Source organism: Sphaerodactylus townsendi, linkage group LG15 (genome assembly GCF_021028975.2).
Source record: "Sphaerodactylus townsendi isolate TG3544 linkage group LG15, MPM_Stown_v2.3, whole genome shotgun sequence".
NCBI lineage: Eukaryota > Metazoa > Chordata > Lepidosauria > Squamata > Sphaerodactylidae > Sphaerodactylus > Sphaerodactylus townsendi.
Window position 1 is genome coordinate 18,411,808 of NC_059439.1, and position 15,025 is coordinate 18,426,832.

Sequence of the window (15,025 nt, forward strand, 5' to 3'; positions counted from 1 at the left end):
ATGTAAAACAATAAATCTCAAGTACAAAACACCCTCTGCTGGTGGTGCGCTTATTTACCCATCTTCCAGTTCATCCTTCAATCCTGTACTATAGCCAACACGCCGGATACCCTGGTAGCTTCAACCCACAGGTCTATTTCGTGCTTCCAAAAGCATATTTACTAATGGAGAATTGTTACACACAGTGACTCACAACACCAAGCAGATGGTCAAGCTGAAATGACTGAAGGAGAAATAGAAAGTAGTTATTGAGAGCAGGACAGGATGCAGAGGTTTCCCCTTCAAGCTGGGAGTTTCCTTGAGATTGGGGATAGATATAAGGTTGCCAGCTCCGGGAGAAGAAATACCTGCCAATTTTGGGGGTGGGGCCTGGGGAGTAAAGGGACCTTAGTGGGTTATATTTTACTTCGGGGAAGCTGATTCCTGTAGTTTGGAGATGAGTTTCTTATTTGGCAAGATCTCCAGGCCCCATATGAAGGCTGGCAGCCCAACCTTGCAATGTTTGAAATGGCAACAAACTGTTAGGAAAAGGAGAAGTAAAGGTAGAAACTCTTAAGGTGTTGGTGGGTTAGTTACTCAAGTATAGATTTGGATAAATGAGATGATAAGGATGGGGAGGAGACACCATATAGATGTGGGAAATAATAGTATGAAAAGCTGGTATGAAAATAAAGGGGATTAGTCTTTATTAGAATTGGGATTAATCTGCAAGAATTGCTAAGAAGTTGTTATATATAAGGTGGGGAGCAGGATGGGGAATCATTTCGTTTTTCCTTTTAGTGTTTTTTAAATCTGGATGTGACCCCCCCCCCTTTTCTGTCTTGATTTTTTATATGTCAAAAGTCACTACGATGTTTCAGGAGATAAAGGTTGACACTCTCTCTTTCCTTCTTTTTTCTTTTCTAATTTGTAGCGTGGCAGGCCCACCATCTTTGTGGTTATTGTTATTGTAGAGAGAATAAATAAATAAATGGCAGTATATTTTTATTCTAGCCTAGTTTTGAGTTCAATTTGTTTTGAGTGAGTTCAGTTCCATAATTTACACTTGTTTGTTTTTGCGTGAGTTCAATCCCATAAAAGCTTACACTTGTTTGCTTTGAAAAAAATCCACTTTATTTTTTACTGCAACAGCCACTGTTCTGGATTTGTTTGCACAAAAACAAGCATTTATTTTTTCACACAAGCTTCTATTTTTGCCTCGACATCCCTCCCCCAGTTCCTCAACCCAGAAACGAAAACGAATGATTTTAAAGACTTGAAGCAAAAGGTTTGGACAAGTATTTATTTCGCGAACGAAGCGGGCCACCTCCTTTACCCACCAGGAACCTCAGCCTATGACTCGTTGTTTCCCCAGCAATGGGGAGCGCTTTGAGTGACGCACTACCCCGACTAGAGCTCTACCTTTCACTTCCGGAGAGAAGTCTTCCTGGATCCGGTTCTACAGAAAGACGGGGATTGAGCGTTGGGTAATGTATTTTATTTTAATGTATTTTATCAGTTAATTTTATGGTACTGTATTTATTTTAATCTGTATTTGAATGTATTTTAGTAATGTATTGTATTTTAATCTTGAATGTAAGACGCTCTGAGCCCTATGGGGCAATCTGTTTCTCGGTCTACAGAAGCCAATGGGAGGAGACTGAAAAGGGTATTTTAAGCAAGGAGGATTTAAAGAGTCGTGCAAGTTCTGGTACTGCAGGGAATAGATATCCATCGTGATTAGTAGCTTTAAATAGCAGCGTATTTTGGGTCCGCTGCGCAGCATAATTGGCACTCCAGAATATCAGAGCAGAGGCCACAGGTCAGAACTCAGCCTCTACATTTGTATGATTCTGATTGTAGATTGTGAATGTTGAACTTGATAATCTGTATGTACACATACACACGTGTTTGCATATGCCTGGTTAGAGTGAATGCTGGACCTAGTATCTTGAATCCATGTTTTTGATCTCGATGCCAGATGGATCAAGTGAGTCAAAACGAGAGGGATCGTCCTTTACAAGAGCTGAATTGGCAGCCATAACTTTGGCTTTATATTGTCCAGAATGTGTAACCCGAGTAAGTGGTAATGTGAGTCTGTGTGGGTTATCAGCAATTAAGTGTCCTCAAAGGAAGAGGGATCTTGTATGAGATGCTGTTTTGATCCTCTGAACGGAGTGATTCTAAGTTTTATCCCCTGCTTTCATGTCAGGTATGGATTGGGGGCTGTAAAATAGCTGCCACGGAAGCCAAAGGTGAGGTGGTAATTTCATTTCATTTTTCATTTCATTTTAACCTTTAATGGCATACAAATTATTTCCATTTAAAAGAGAAAAGAGAAAACTTTTAAAACATTTAAAAGAGAAAACTTTTAAAACATTTAAATATGGGTATTTAAAATGCTTTCCAAGAATTTAGCCACTGCCAAGGTGATCGATGGATTACAGTCACTTAGCAGAAAGCGAGTGGCCTGGAACTTGGAGTGCTCAAGTCTTGGAAGCAGCAGAGGGTGAATTAAAATCATGCGCAGGTTACTGTGAAGACAGCATTCCAGAAGAATATGGGTTATGGTTTCTATAGATCCCTAAACATCCGCAACGGCATAGTCTCTGATGTTTAGGGATCTGGAGGTATCTCCCTGAGGTTTCCGCTGATGGGAAAATATTGAGGCGTGCTAGCATGAATGCACGACGTTGGTTGATGGATAACAGAGATGAGAGATATTTAGCTCTTGCTCTGTAACTTGGTTGTATTCCGAGGGAGCGGGGAGAGCATACAGCCGCCTTTGTTGGATAGAAACAATGATGTTCCAGATCCCTCAGTCTTTCGCGGATCTGATTGAAAATATGCAGTTCACTATCAGTCCCAACATTGTCCAAATCAAATCCTATGGTTCTGATTTTGTTCTCAATGACTTTGAACCAGTAGAATTGAAAAGGTGAGGTGGTAATTGCCACTGGCTTAGATGGATTTAAAAGGGGGTAGGACGTTATGGAGGATAGGTTTGTCACAACCGTGTCAGTTAAATGAGGTCTGTGTTTATAGGCAGAGTACTCCAATGGACAGATGCTGGAAAACAGTCCGCAGGCAGAGGCTTGTGCGCTTCCTTGTAGGGCTTTCCTTTGGCATCCAACTGGCCACTATTGGAAACTGGATGCTAGATTAGGTAGAGCATCTGAAGTTCTGCCTCAAGTTCTTATAATTATAAAGCCATAGGTGTGAATGTGTCTTTGGAGAGATCCAAAAATAAAAGAGTTTAAAAGCAGACTGGTCACTGGGTTTTTTTCCCCCCTTGGAGAATACTCTGCAAGAGGGAAATGGGGCAGAGAAAACTGTGTTTCTTATGGGTTTGGAGAAGAATATTTATTTTTTTATTTATTTAATTTAATATACCGCCCCATCCCCAAAGGGCTCTGGGTTAAGGGCCACACTAGATGGCACAGTGTCCATGGGTCAGCCCTATGGACACCACCACCTTTATAAAGGGATTTAAAAATGCAGTGAGGTGCCTGCCACACAGCAGAGGTGCTGTTCTTCTCCTTCTCACCTTTTCCAGTGCTGAAATGGCTCCCCCCGCATTGTCATTTCAAAACTTGAAAAGTTGGGGGGGAGGGGCAAGGACAAGAGTGCCTGGTCCCACTGTGCTGCAGGCCTGACCTCACGGAATTCTTAAATCCCTCAAAGTGGCAGTGACCATGGGTCAGACCCCTGGATGCTGTCACAACTAGTTTAGCCCTAAGTGACAACACGTATGTAGATCTAAGTGACTAGCTAGCTCTTCCAATAGGTGGCAGTAATGAAGCTTATTTTGATTCAGTTGTGCCACAAAGTAACCGAAGAATGCCCTTCTACTGTAGATTTCTTCTTCTACAGCAGGGGTAGGGAACCTGTGGCTCTCCAGATGTTCAGGAACTACAATTCCCATCAGCCCCTACCAGCACGGCCAATTGGCCATGCTGACAGAGGCTGATGGGAATTGTAGTTCCTGAACATCTGGAGAGCCGCAGGTTCCCTACCCCTGTTCTACAGAGTACAAAAAAAGGCCTTTTGGCACCTAAACTCACAGGATGTGTGAGGATAAAACGGAGGAGAGGAGTACAATGTAAGCTGCTTTGGGTTTCCATTGGGAGAAAGTAAGGGTATAAGCAAAGTAAAAAAATATTCCAGTCACCCGATGAAGACCTCTTCGTATTTCTGCCTGCCTGCCTCATGTTCTTCTAATTTCTTCGCTTGCAGCCATGATGATTCTGTAACCCCATGGTCTCCCCCACTGGTCCTCCCCCCCGCCCATCCCACAATTTAATATTCTCACGCAGCCATTTTTGTACCTGCTGCTGTTTTTGGTCAGCTCCCATAGAACTTGGGTGACTAAAACAGCTCAATCTTTTCAGGGCATAAGCTGAGACTCTCCCTGAGCCCCTATGACGCGCCACGGCAAGAACTGCACAGCGGGGGCTGTCTATACTTACCACGAGAAGAAAAAAGACACAGGTAAGGAGGCCACGCCCTTCACAGCCATGGGCCAATACTCAGTACATGTGGTTTTGGGTGGAGGCTTGAACTCAGTGGTGGGGCTGCAGGTGAGAACTTCATGAACTAAGGAGTTCCTTCACGAAGGAAAGGCTTTGAATGGCATTGGGATGCAAGAGTGCATTATTCTGGGATTCTCTGTGGGAATTGATAGCAGGCGCCATCTTGAGTTAATTAATTGATGCTGCATTTTAATGGGGTAAGGTTTATTTTTACTATTAGAGCCATCTTAACTTATATTTATATTGTATTTAATTTGATTGTGCTCTTTTTATACTGTTCACCGCCCTGAGCCCTTCGGGGGAGGGCGGTCTATAAACCTAATAAATAATAATAATAATAATAATAATAATAATAATAATAATAATAATAATAATAATAATAATAATAATAATAATAATAAAAAAAGAGGGAAGAAAGGAACCAAACGCTTGGTCTGAATAACAACAGGGAAATCTAGGGCTAGCACTGGAAAGAAATGAGGACCAGGGTTGGTAGGTAATGGCTGGCAGGATCAGAAGTGGATTGGTGGCAACTCTGGGCCAGTTAACAAATATTGGGCACACCTTGAGATGTGATTGACACCACCCTGTTTTGTCATTGAAACTCTGTTTGGAAACTGACCTAAATGACGCCCAGCTCGATTTGGTCTTTCGCACCTTGCTCTGAAAGAGAGCAGTGGCCAGCTGGTAAACTTTTCAGAAGAGCAAGCAGTCCTGCCCTGGACAGGTCCAATGTGGGGTTTTCCAGCCAGTGTCCTACCACCCTCTTCCCTTTGTGTTTAAATAAGTCCCTAGGAAAGCTGCTTGGATGGATTTTCTTTTCCCTGATACAGCCTTGCTGTATGACCATTCTTTTCTCAGCTGCCTCCGGCTACGGGACCCAGAACGTCCGTCTCAGCAAGGATGCCATCAAGGACTTTGACTGCTGCTGTCTCTCCCTGCAGCCCTGCAAGGATCCTGTAGTCACGTAAGCCCTCGGGTGGTGGTTTGGTGAATTAAACTGGAGATTGGGAGCACCTCTTCTTACACAGTGGTGTAGTGGTTAAGAGCAGGTGTGCTCTAATTTGGAGGAACTGGGTTTGATTCCCTGCTCTGCCGCTTGAGCTGTAGAGGCTTATCTGGGGAATTGATTGATTGATTGATTGATTGATTGATTGTTTCAATTTCTATACCGCCCGATCCCCAAAGGGCTCCGGGCGGTGAACAACAAAATTCAACAACGGCTGGAGCAACCACACATACAATATAAATACATAGGCTCCATCTCATATCATCAATAAAATAACTTGAAAACAGCGAAAACAGATTAATACATAAATAAACAGGCGTCCAAACCCAAATTAAAACCTACCCCCAAGAGAGGGGGGGGGCTCAATATGAGGGGACCCTGATGTAACAGCCCCAAAACAAGGGGCAATAAAGAGCAGTAGGGGGCACCATATCAGCGGCCGGACACTCCAAAGGCCAGCTGGGTGACCTTGGGCTAGTCACAGTTCTTCGGAGCTCTCTCAGCCCCACCTACCTCACAGGGTGTTTGTTGTGAGGGGGGAAGGGTGAGGAGTTTGTGAGTCTCCTATAGGAGAGAAAGGGGGATATAAATCTAACTCTTCTTCTTCTTCTTGACCAGTGAAGAACTGGATCTCCCACCCCACCACAGAGCAAAAAGAGTGGCCCGCGTCAGTGGTTCACAAGTCACATGAAATTGGTTTGCTTGCCACTTATGCTTGCAGAACTAGTGACCATTCACGTCCTTTTTTGCACAGGGCTCTGTTCCCTCTCTCTTCTCTGGTCCCTACCCCCCCCTTCGCCAATGGTGAATTGTACCTTGAGAGGCCTTTGCTGACAGCTGAGTAGGAGCCTGGATGCAGGCTAGGATCTAGTAGTCCTTCACTGGGGCGTAGCCTTCTTTTAACCCTACAGAACGAAGTCTTGCCTCTGTGGAGCTAATTACAGTTTGCAGTAACCTCGTTGTTGCTGATTACTTGACCTGTTTGGACCTCACGCTCCCTAAGCTTCCTGAAATAATTTGCTACCCTTGGTCAGCTGTTTCTAATGATCTTAGCAGGGCAGTGTAGGGAAGTAAGGCAGAATAGAAATGGGAGCTGTTTGGGGGGCAAGGAAGGATAAGAAGAGAGGGTTAGAGCCAAAAATCACTGGCAGCACTGGGGATCTAGCATCTTAGGCCCCTTCCGCACCTGCTGAATAATGCACATTCAGTCCACTTCCACAATTGTTTGCAAGTGGATTTTGCTATTCGCCACAGTAAAATCCAGCTTCAAAGTGCATCAAAAGTGGATTGAAAATGCATTATTCTGCATGTGCGGAAGGGGCCTTACAGATCCAGACAGCACCATGAACGATGCTCCCCCCCCCCCAACCTACCTTTGCACATGTGCTTAGAAGGATACCGTCATTCTGAGTCTTGGTTCTTCCCTTTCCAGGTTTCCATCCCTGCAGTCATAAGTAAGACCATAGACCCGTGGTGGCAAACCTTTGGCACTCCAGATGTTATGGACTCCAATTCCCATCAGCCCCTGCCATGCTGCCAATTGGCCATGCTGGCAGGGGCTGATGGGAATTGTAGTCCATAACATCTGGAGTGCCAAAGGTTCACCACCACTGCCATAGGCAAACCCCTTTTCTTGCTGGGAAGAAGCTTTCTAGATCCAGGCTTCTATGTAAACACTCATTTTACTCTGGATGCCAAGGGGTTTGGCCTGTATTGCAGAGCTTTGCATTATGACATCCCTGGCACGTCCTTCTGCCATTCCAGTGGTACCCAGAAATTCTCATGGTGATCTGGAGGCCTCAGCTGGTTTGTTTTGGGTTTCCAGCGTGATTGTCATTTTGCCTGCGGTCTCCCTCTTGTTCCTAGGCTTGATGGATACTTATATGAGAAAGAAGCCATCCTGGAGTATATCCTGCACCAGAAAAAGGAGATTGCCCGGCAAATGAAGGTAAAGGAAAATGCTGTTAGCCCGGGGAGTGGCATTTCTGTGCTCACACACACACCTCTGCTGGTTTTTAAATGTGTGTTGGGAGAGGTGGCTTCACTAAGATGGAGTGCTACTCAAGAGGCTATCCTGGAGCTATCCAGGTTGGGGCTATACTAATGCTTTTTACATATATTATATTGCTCTTATTGCATTGTTTTCTACTTTTGTAATTCCATGTTTTAACTGTCTACTACTCTGTTTGCATGGTTTCTGCCCTAGTCCTGTGGTGTGGTTTACTGGGTGACCCGTGCTACTTGATTGCATGGTTTTCCACCAGGAAAATCCTCAGTGTAAATAAAGAAATATTTGCTCCAAGTTTGGCACCGTGTTCATTTCAACTGTGCAGAAGTAGACTGGGAGGGTTTGTTCTCAGTGAAAAATGGGCTTTGGTCCTGACTCCGTAGGCTTACGAAAAGCAGAAGAACGAGAAGAAGGCAGAGCTGGCAGAGCTGAGCAAGGCTGCCAAAGAGTCCAAGGTGAAGAGCTTCCTGGACAAAGAGCTGAGCATCGTCAGCAAGCCCCTCAACCCCTTTGATCGCAAGGAAGGTGAGTTCAACAAAGCGGACAACTCCCATTGTCCCAGGGTGGATGGCGGCATGTTACAAACCAGAATAATGTGACCAATAATCAGCGATAAGTACCACAAAAAAACAGAGACAAATCCTTGCTAATAAAAGTGCCATCTCTCTTGTTGATACCACAAGTCTCTGAAGACAGTAATATACCGGAAACTGACCAGTTTTCAATATCACATCAGAGATTCTTGTATATTTCATTTGCATTGAAAATGCTGGGTGAGTTTGAAACTCACTTGATTACGGAACGCCTGTGAGATGAACGGAACTTTGACAAGTGGAACTAAACTTGAGTTGCTGGCACTTTTGTATATTGTGTAAGTACTATTTGTCGAGTAAAATTGTGAATGTATTCAGTCTTTTTGACTGCTAGCTGGTGCTTGTACAAATAATTCATATTCCGTTCAAAGTGCAATGGCAGAAGCTTGGATAGTCATAGCTGTACTTGCTTAACAGTGCAATCCTGTGCAGATTTATTCCAGATGAGTAACCCTCTTTAGGACTGCACCATAAGCATCCTAGATCAGCTCATCAGTTAAGAAGCCTAACCTCATCTGGTAAGAGGAAGAAAAAGAGGAGTTTGGCTTTAAACCCCCCCCCCCTTCTTCTCTCCTGTAAGGAGACTCAAGGTGGCTTACCAACACCTCTCCCCACAACACACTTGTGAGGTAGGTGGGGCTGAGAGAGTTCTGAACGAACTGTGACTATGTATTGTCGAAGGCTTTCATTTGCATTGAAAATGCTGGGTGAGTCAGCCCGGAAACCACACAGCACCGAACTGTGACTAGTCCACGGTCACCCAGCAAACTTCATGCATAGCAGCAGGGAAACCAATCCAGTTCCTCAGATAAGATTCCACCTCTCAGGTGGAAGAGTGGGGACTCAAATTCAGCTCTCCAGATTAGAGTCCACCTGCTCTTAACTACCAGGTGAGGCCCCCACTGAAAAGGACCTGGACCTGGAGTGAGCAGTAGTTGTGCTGACCTACCTGAAGGATGGGAACTTCAATAGATGCTGTTTAGCTGAATGGAGCAGCTGTTTAGCTGAATGGAGCAGCTGCAGAAGGACATAGCAGGAAAGGCATTTTTTATAAGTGCATGGGTCCCAGGCTACAAAGGGCTTTATAGGCTCTTCTAAGGTTGATCCCGGTTTCTCCTCCAATCCCCACCTTTGAGAGTTGTGCAGCTGTGCTCTTTGAATTTCAGGCGATTCCCAGCCTGGGCCCAGCAACGAAGACAAAGCCAAGCAGTTGCCCAGTTTTTGGATCCCTTCGCTGACCCCAGAAGCCAAGACCAAAGTGGTTCAGAAGCCAGTGAGTAGGAACCACTAATTTAATTTTGTCTACTTGTTTACAAATGGCCACAGTCATAGCGCATGGCTACAAGCTAAACTTCACAGAAGAGGAAGAAGAAGAGTTTGGATTTATATCCCCCCTTTCTCTCCTGTAAGGAGACTCAAAGGGGCTTACAATCGTCTTTCCCTCCCCCCAATGAACACCCTGTGAGGTGAGCGGAGCTGAGAGAGCTCCAAAGGACTGTGACTAACCCAAGGTCACCCAGCTGACACGTGTTGGAGTGCACAAGCTAATCTGGTTTACCAGATAAGCCTCCACAGCTCAAGTGGCAGAGCGGGGAATCAAACCCGGTTCTCCAGATTAGCGTGCACATGCTCTTAACCACTACACCATGCTGGCTCTCTCTAGTTTGCATTGCTTGCTTCATTTATTTATAGTTCAGTTTACAGGCTACTTTTCCCCATAAATGGGCTCAAGGCAGCTTGTCACAATAATGTCATGCCTTTCCTGTTTTTTGTCTGTCTGTATGCGTGCTTGGATGCATTCCTTTCTGCATATCAAATAATAGGAAACTGGGGGTGTATTTTGGCTGATTTCAGTAGCTTTGGGCAAGAATTGGTTTTGTTTCTCATCCACTAATCCTGATGTTCTTCTAGAGATGTTTGCAGCCCAGCCTCCCCAATTTGCCCTGGTCTTCTCATTTCAGGACAAGTGTGTTTATTGCCCCATGAGCGGGAAACCCCTGAAGCTGAAGGATCTGATCCCAGTGAACTTCACTCCCGTAGATGCCAGCGTGGATCGAGTCGGGCTGATCAACCGGCAGGACCGCTACGTGTGCGCTGTCACGCGAGACATGCTCGGCAACTCCGTCCCTTGTGCTGTGCTCCGGCCTTCGTGAGTGCAGGGCTGGGGAGCATCCAGATTGAGAAATGGGGAGCTTTTGATGTGATGACAGTGGGGGTGTCATCCAGGCTATAGATACAACCGAGGGTGGAGATCTGTAGAAGTTACTTGCCCTGCAATTGACAATTGTCCTTTCCTACAGGGGCTCTGTGGTGACGCTGGAGTGCGTGGAGAAACTCATCAAGAAGGACATGGTTGATCCAGTGAATGGAGAGAAACTAACGGACAAGGACATCATTGTCATACAGCGGGTGAGAGTGGCTGTCCTACCCTTACCTCTGAACCTAGAGCCCATGCCCCTTCACTTCTCGTTCCTGCGTCTCAGCTTCTCTTTTCTCCATCGCAGCTTCTCTGAGATGTGTGGTGTAGTGGTTAAGAGCCGGTGCACTCTAATGTGGAGGAACCGGGTTTGATTCCCCACTCTGCCACTTGAGCTGTGGAGGCTTATCTGGTGAACCATATTTGCTTGTGCACTCCCTACACACGCCAGCTGGGTGACCTTGAGTTAATTACAGTTCTTTGGCGCTCGCAGCCCCACCCACCTCACAGGGTGTTTGTTGGGGGTTGGGGGGAGGGAAAGGAAAGGAAATTGTAAGCCCCTTTGAGTCTCCTTACAGGAGAGAAAGGGGGGATATAAATCTAAACTCTTTTTCTCTTCTTTCCTGCTTCTCTTTCCTGCATCTCAGCTGTCAGGATATTGCTTATTCTTGAATAAGACTTCGGTCTGGACTAGGGTTGCTACTATAGCAGGAGAACCCCCACCAGCAGCCCCCCATCCCCCCCTACACTGAGTAGGGCAGCAGAGAGGACATAGTGGGAAGATTGGCATTGTGGGAACGCTGTGATGTCAGTTCCTGGGGAAACCTAGAAATGGTATCCGCACCATGATAAAACCATGGAGTTTGGGATACATAGAGCATCATCTCAACACGGTGGTGACAGTTCCAGACAAAGCTGGAAGAGATGTGAGATTGATACCATGATTCCACTCCCTCTGTCTCCCATAATTGTAGTTTGGATCCATTGCTACCTTTTCCACTAAATCTTGCTCAATTTCCCTCTTTATTACAATCACTGTCCCCCACGGCTTTTGTATGTGCAGGTCCGATGATTGTCTTTTTTGCCACTAGAAAAGCTGAATGACCTCCAGCCAGGGGACTCCAACCTATGGCCCTCCAGTGTGATTCCCATCAGCCCCTGCAAGCATGGCCAATTGGCAGAGCTGATGGGAATTGTAGTCCATGAACATCTGGAGGGCCATGGGTTGGAGACCCCTGCCTTAAGCCCTCACTCACTGCATTGTGTTAGGTCAGTGATGGCGAATCTTTTTGAGACCGAGTGCCCAAATTGCAACCCAACCCCCACTTATTTATCGCAAAGTGCCAACCCGGCAATTTAACCTGAATGCTGAGGTTTTAGTTCAGGGGAAAAAACGGTTGGCTCCCTCTGCCTCCCCACCCACTCGAGCAGGGGCCAGCCTGCTCTAGCCTTCGGCAACTCCCGTGCGCACCGCTCTCTGCCTCTCTAGCAGCTCTGCCTCCTCTGCACACCCCACCCCCCTCGGGCAGCAGCCACATGGAGCACAGGCACCAGGCCCGCCAGCCGAGTCCTCCCTGCTCACCATGGTGCGCGCACGTCATGCTCAGTGGCCCAGGCCAGCCTAGATGTGTGTGGGTGTGTGTGTGTGTGTGCCCACAGAGAGGGCTCCGAGTGCCACCTCTGGCACCCGTGCCATAGGTTCGCCATCACTGTGTTAGGTTATCCCTCAATGCCTTTCTCCAGATAGGACTCCGGAATCCTTTTTCCCATAACTTGGAGACCTGTGCGGTTCACTTAGAGACCGACTTCTAGGGATTGTCAACACTGCCAAATCGTCTTAGCATTACTAATCCTTTTACTGCTTGTTTACATAACTGTTCTGTGAAGAGAACCCTTAAACTTTATCTTATGCAGCCCTGTCAATTTACCTAGGTCCAAGTATTTGTTTCCTCTTTCAATGTGTTTCTTCAGAAGGCAAACAAAAGCCCTGGATAATTAGGGATTTAGAAGGCAAACAAAACCCCTAGATAATTAGGGATTGGCCTTGCTTGGGTATGCAGAACAGGGCACAATTTAATGCTAATAATATCTGGTCAGAGAGTAATTAGAAATGAGAAGGAACTGGGCATGGCAAAAGCTCCCAAGGTACATCTTGCCTGTGTGCTGTCATGGTTAAGAGCAAGTGGACTCTAATCTGGAGAACCGGGTTTGATTCCCCACTCTTCCACAGCAGCAGCAGACATTTAATCTGGTGGACCGGATTTGTTTCCCTGCTCCTCCACATAAAGCCTGCAAGGTGCCCTGGTCTAGTCACAGTTTGTTCAGAACTCTTTCAGCCCCGCCTACCTCACAAGGTGTCTGTTGTGGGGAGAGGAAGGGAAGGTGGTTGTAAGCCACTTTGAGACTCCTTATGGTTAAGAAAAGCGGGGCATAAATCCAAACTCCTCTTCCTCTATGTCAAAACAGGGTGATTCATTCAAAAAAAGCACCTGCATTGCATCACACACGTGGGTTGAAGTCATATTAAATGGGATTTCTTCAGGAGTTACTTCCAATGTGATGGCTTTGGAGCAGCAGTGGTGTAGTGGTTAAGAGCAGGTGTACTCCAATCTGGAGCAGTGGTGTTGTGTTAAGAGCAGTGGTGTAGTGGTTAAGCAGGTGTACTCTAATCTGGAGGAACTGGGCTTGATTCCCTTCTCTGCCGCTTGAGCTGTGGAGGCTTATCTGGGGAATTAGATTAGCCTGTGCACACGCCAGCTGAGTGACCTTGGGCTAGTCACAGTTCTTCTGAGCTCTCTCAGCCCCACCTACCTCACAGGGTGTTTGTTGTGAGGGGGGAAGGGAAAGGAGTTTGTAAGCCCCTTTGAGTCTCCTTACAGGAGAGAAAGGGGGTGATATAAATCCAACTTTTCTTCTTCTAATTCTGGATACAAATGCTCTCACTAGGCATTAAATTCAGTCAGATTCATGTTTAAAAGCGAAAGCGAACTCTTCTTCTTCTTCTTTTCAGCTGCTTGGCTTTGCAGCCACTTGGGTTGGCCTGAAGAGTTCTTTGCTGAGTAGAGCAGACAGAGAAGCGTTAAGCATCCCTGAAAATTGCCTGCTCTGCATTAGCAATGCAAGCCAAGCACAAGGTTGCAATCCCTGCATTTGGCTGTTTGAAACGCAGCTAGAATATTAAGAGCTATGCTCAAGTTCAGCTGATGCGTCTTGGAAGCAGGAACACGGACTCGCCGGAACTGCTTTTCTTTACACTCGCAAGCTGGCTAAAAACAGAATACCTCTGAACATGTATGGATTATTTCTTTTGCACTTGCTCCAAATCTGGGTGTAGGGAACAGAATGGCTTTGTGTTTGGTGGTTAAGAGCAGGTGAATTCTAATCTGGTACACTGAGGTTGTTTTTCCATGAAGCCTGCTGGGTGACCTTGGGCTAGTCACAGTTCTTCGGAACTCTCTCAGCCCCACCTCCCTCACAAGGGGTCTGTTGCGGAGAGAGGAAGGGAAAGGAGCTTGTCAGCCCCTTTGAGTTTCCTTACAGTTGAGAATAGCAGTGTGTAAATCCAAACTCTTCTACTTTCCTCCTTTGAGGCTGCAAAGGGGCTTGAGTTCTGTTTGCCATTGGAGCGGAACAAGAACTCTCCACGCATTCTAGTCAAGCAAATTCTGGGTCTGAGGCTATTGCTACCTATCTGTCTTACAAACCTGATTTCCTCTTCCAGGGTGGCACCGGCTTTTCAGGGTCTGGGGTGGAGCTGGAGGCCAAGAAGTCCCGCCCCGTCATGCAAGCTTAACGTGGCTCTCGAGCCATAGCACAAACGGCTCCACTGCTCTGGGCTTCCTGCCAAACGGAGAATATCGCGTGTGGTGGAGTGGTGTCAACAGCTTTCTGTACTTTTGTAAATAAAGTGAGGACTTCTGTATCTGCTTGTGGACGAAAAGGTGATGTGTGTGTATGTTTTCTCAAGTTAGAAGTGGCTGGTCTATAACCTTCCTTCAGCGGGTTCCCTCGTGAATGTCTCTCCCTCCATTTTGCCATATGAGAGCCGGTGTGGTGCAATGGCTAAGAGCAGGTGGATTCTAATCTGGGAACTGGATTCTAATCCCCACTCCTCCACCTGAGTGGCAGAGGCTTACCTGGTGAACCAGATGTGTTTCTGCACTTCTACATTCCTGCTGGGTGACCTTGGGCTAGTCTCAGTTCTCTCTGACCTCTTTCAGCCCCACCTGGCTCACAAGGTGTCAGTTGTGGGGAGAAGAAGGGAAAGGAGCTTGTAAGACACTGTGGCTCATTCCGCACATGCAGAATAATGCACTTTCAAACTGCTTTCAATGCTCTTTGAAGCTGTGCAGAATGGCAAAATCCACTTGCAAACAGTTGTGAAAGTGGTTTGAAAACGCATTATTTTGCGTGTGTGGAAGGGGCCCTTGAGTCTCCTTACAGCAGAGAAAAGTGGGGTATAAATCCAAACTCTTCTTCTTAAGCTTTCCCACAGAGTTACAAGTAAATGAAAGGGGGGGGGGGTACCTTGTCTTTTTTTGTTAAGGCAATAAGGTGTTTGTAATTTCTGGAACACTCAATACAGCACTGTTTTTGGGTATCAAGCATCCCTTTCTCCGCACAGTGAATTGGAATGGTAAAGCAACCAAAACAGTGGCTATTACTATACAAACTTTAAAAGGACTATGCGAGGTTGACAGAATAGCT

At 46.2% G+C, this 15,025-nt stretch overlaps 1 protein-coding gene across 2 annotated transcripts; it reads left to right on the plus strand.

The window, feature by feature from the left end:
• Nucleotides 1-1,390: 1,390 nt before the first annotated feature.
• LOC125445318 (nitric oxide synthase interacting protein) lies at nt 1,391-14,258 on the plus strand. Of its 2 annotated transcripts, XM_048518331.1 has the most exons (10): nt 1,391-1,466; nt 2,192-2,234; nt 4,371-4,470; nt 5,373-5,478; nt 7,387-7,468; nt 7,912-8,053; nt 9,288-9,394; nt 10,083-10,270; nt 10,422-10,530; nt 14,040-14,258. In XM_048518331.1, the coding sequence occupies exons 3-10, from the start codon at nt 4,401-4,403 to the stop codon at nt 14,109-14,111; spliced, it is 876 nt and encodes a 291-aa protein (XP_048374288.1). In that variant the 5' UTR covers nt 1,391-1,466; nt 2,192-2,234; nt 4,371-4,400; the 3' UTR covers nt 14,112-14,258. The 2 variants fall into 2 exon arrangements, with proteins under 2 accessions (XP_048374288.1, XP_048374289.1); XM_048518332.1 differs by lacking the exon at nt 2,192-2,234 and having other exon boundaries at nt 1,393-1,466.
• Nucleotides 14,259-15,025: the final 767 nt, after the last annotated feature.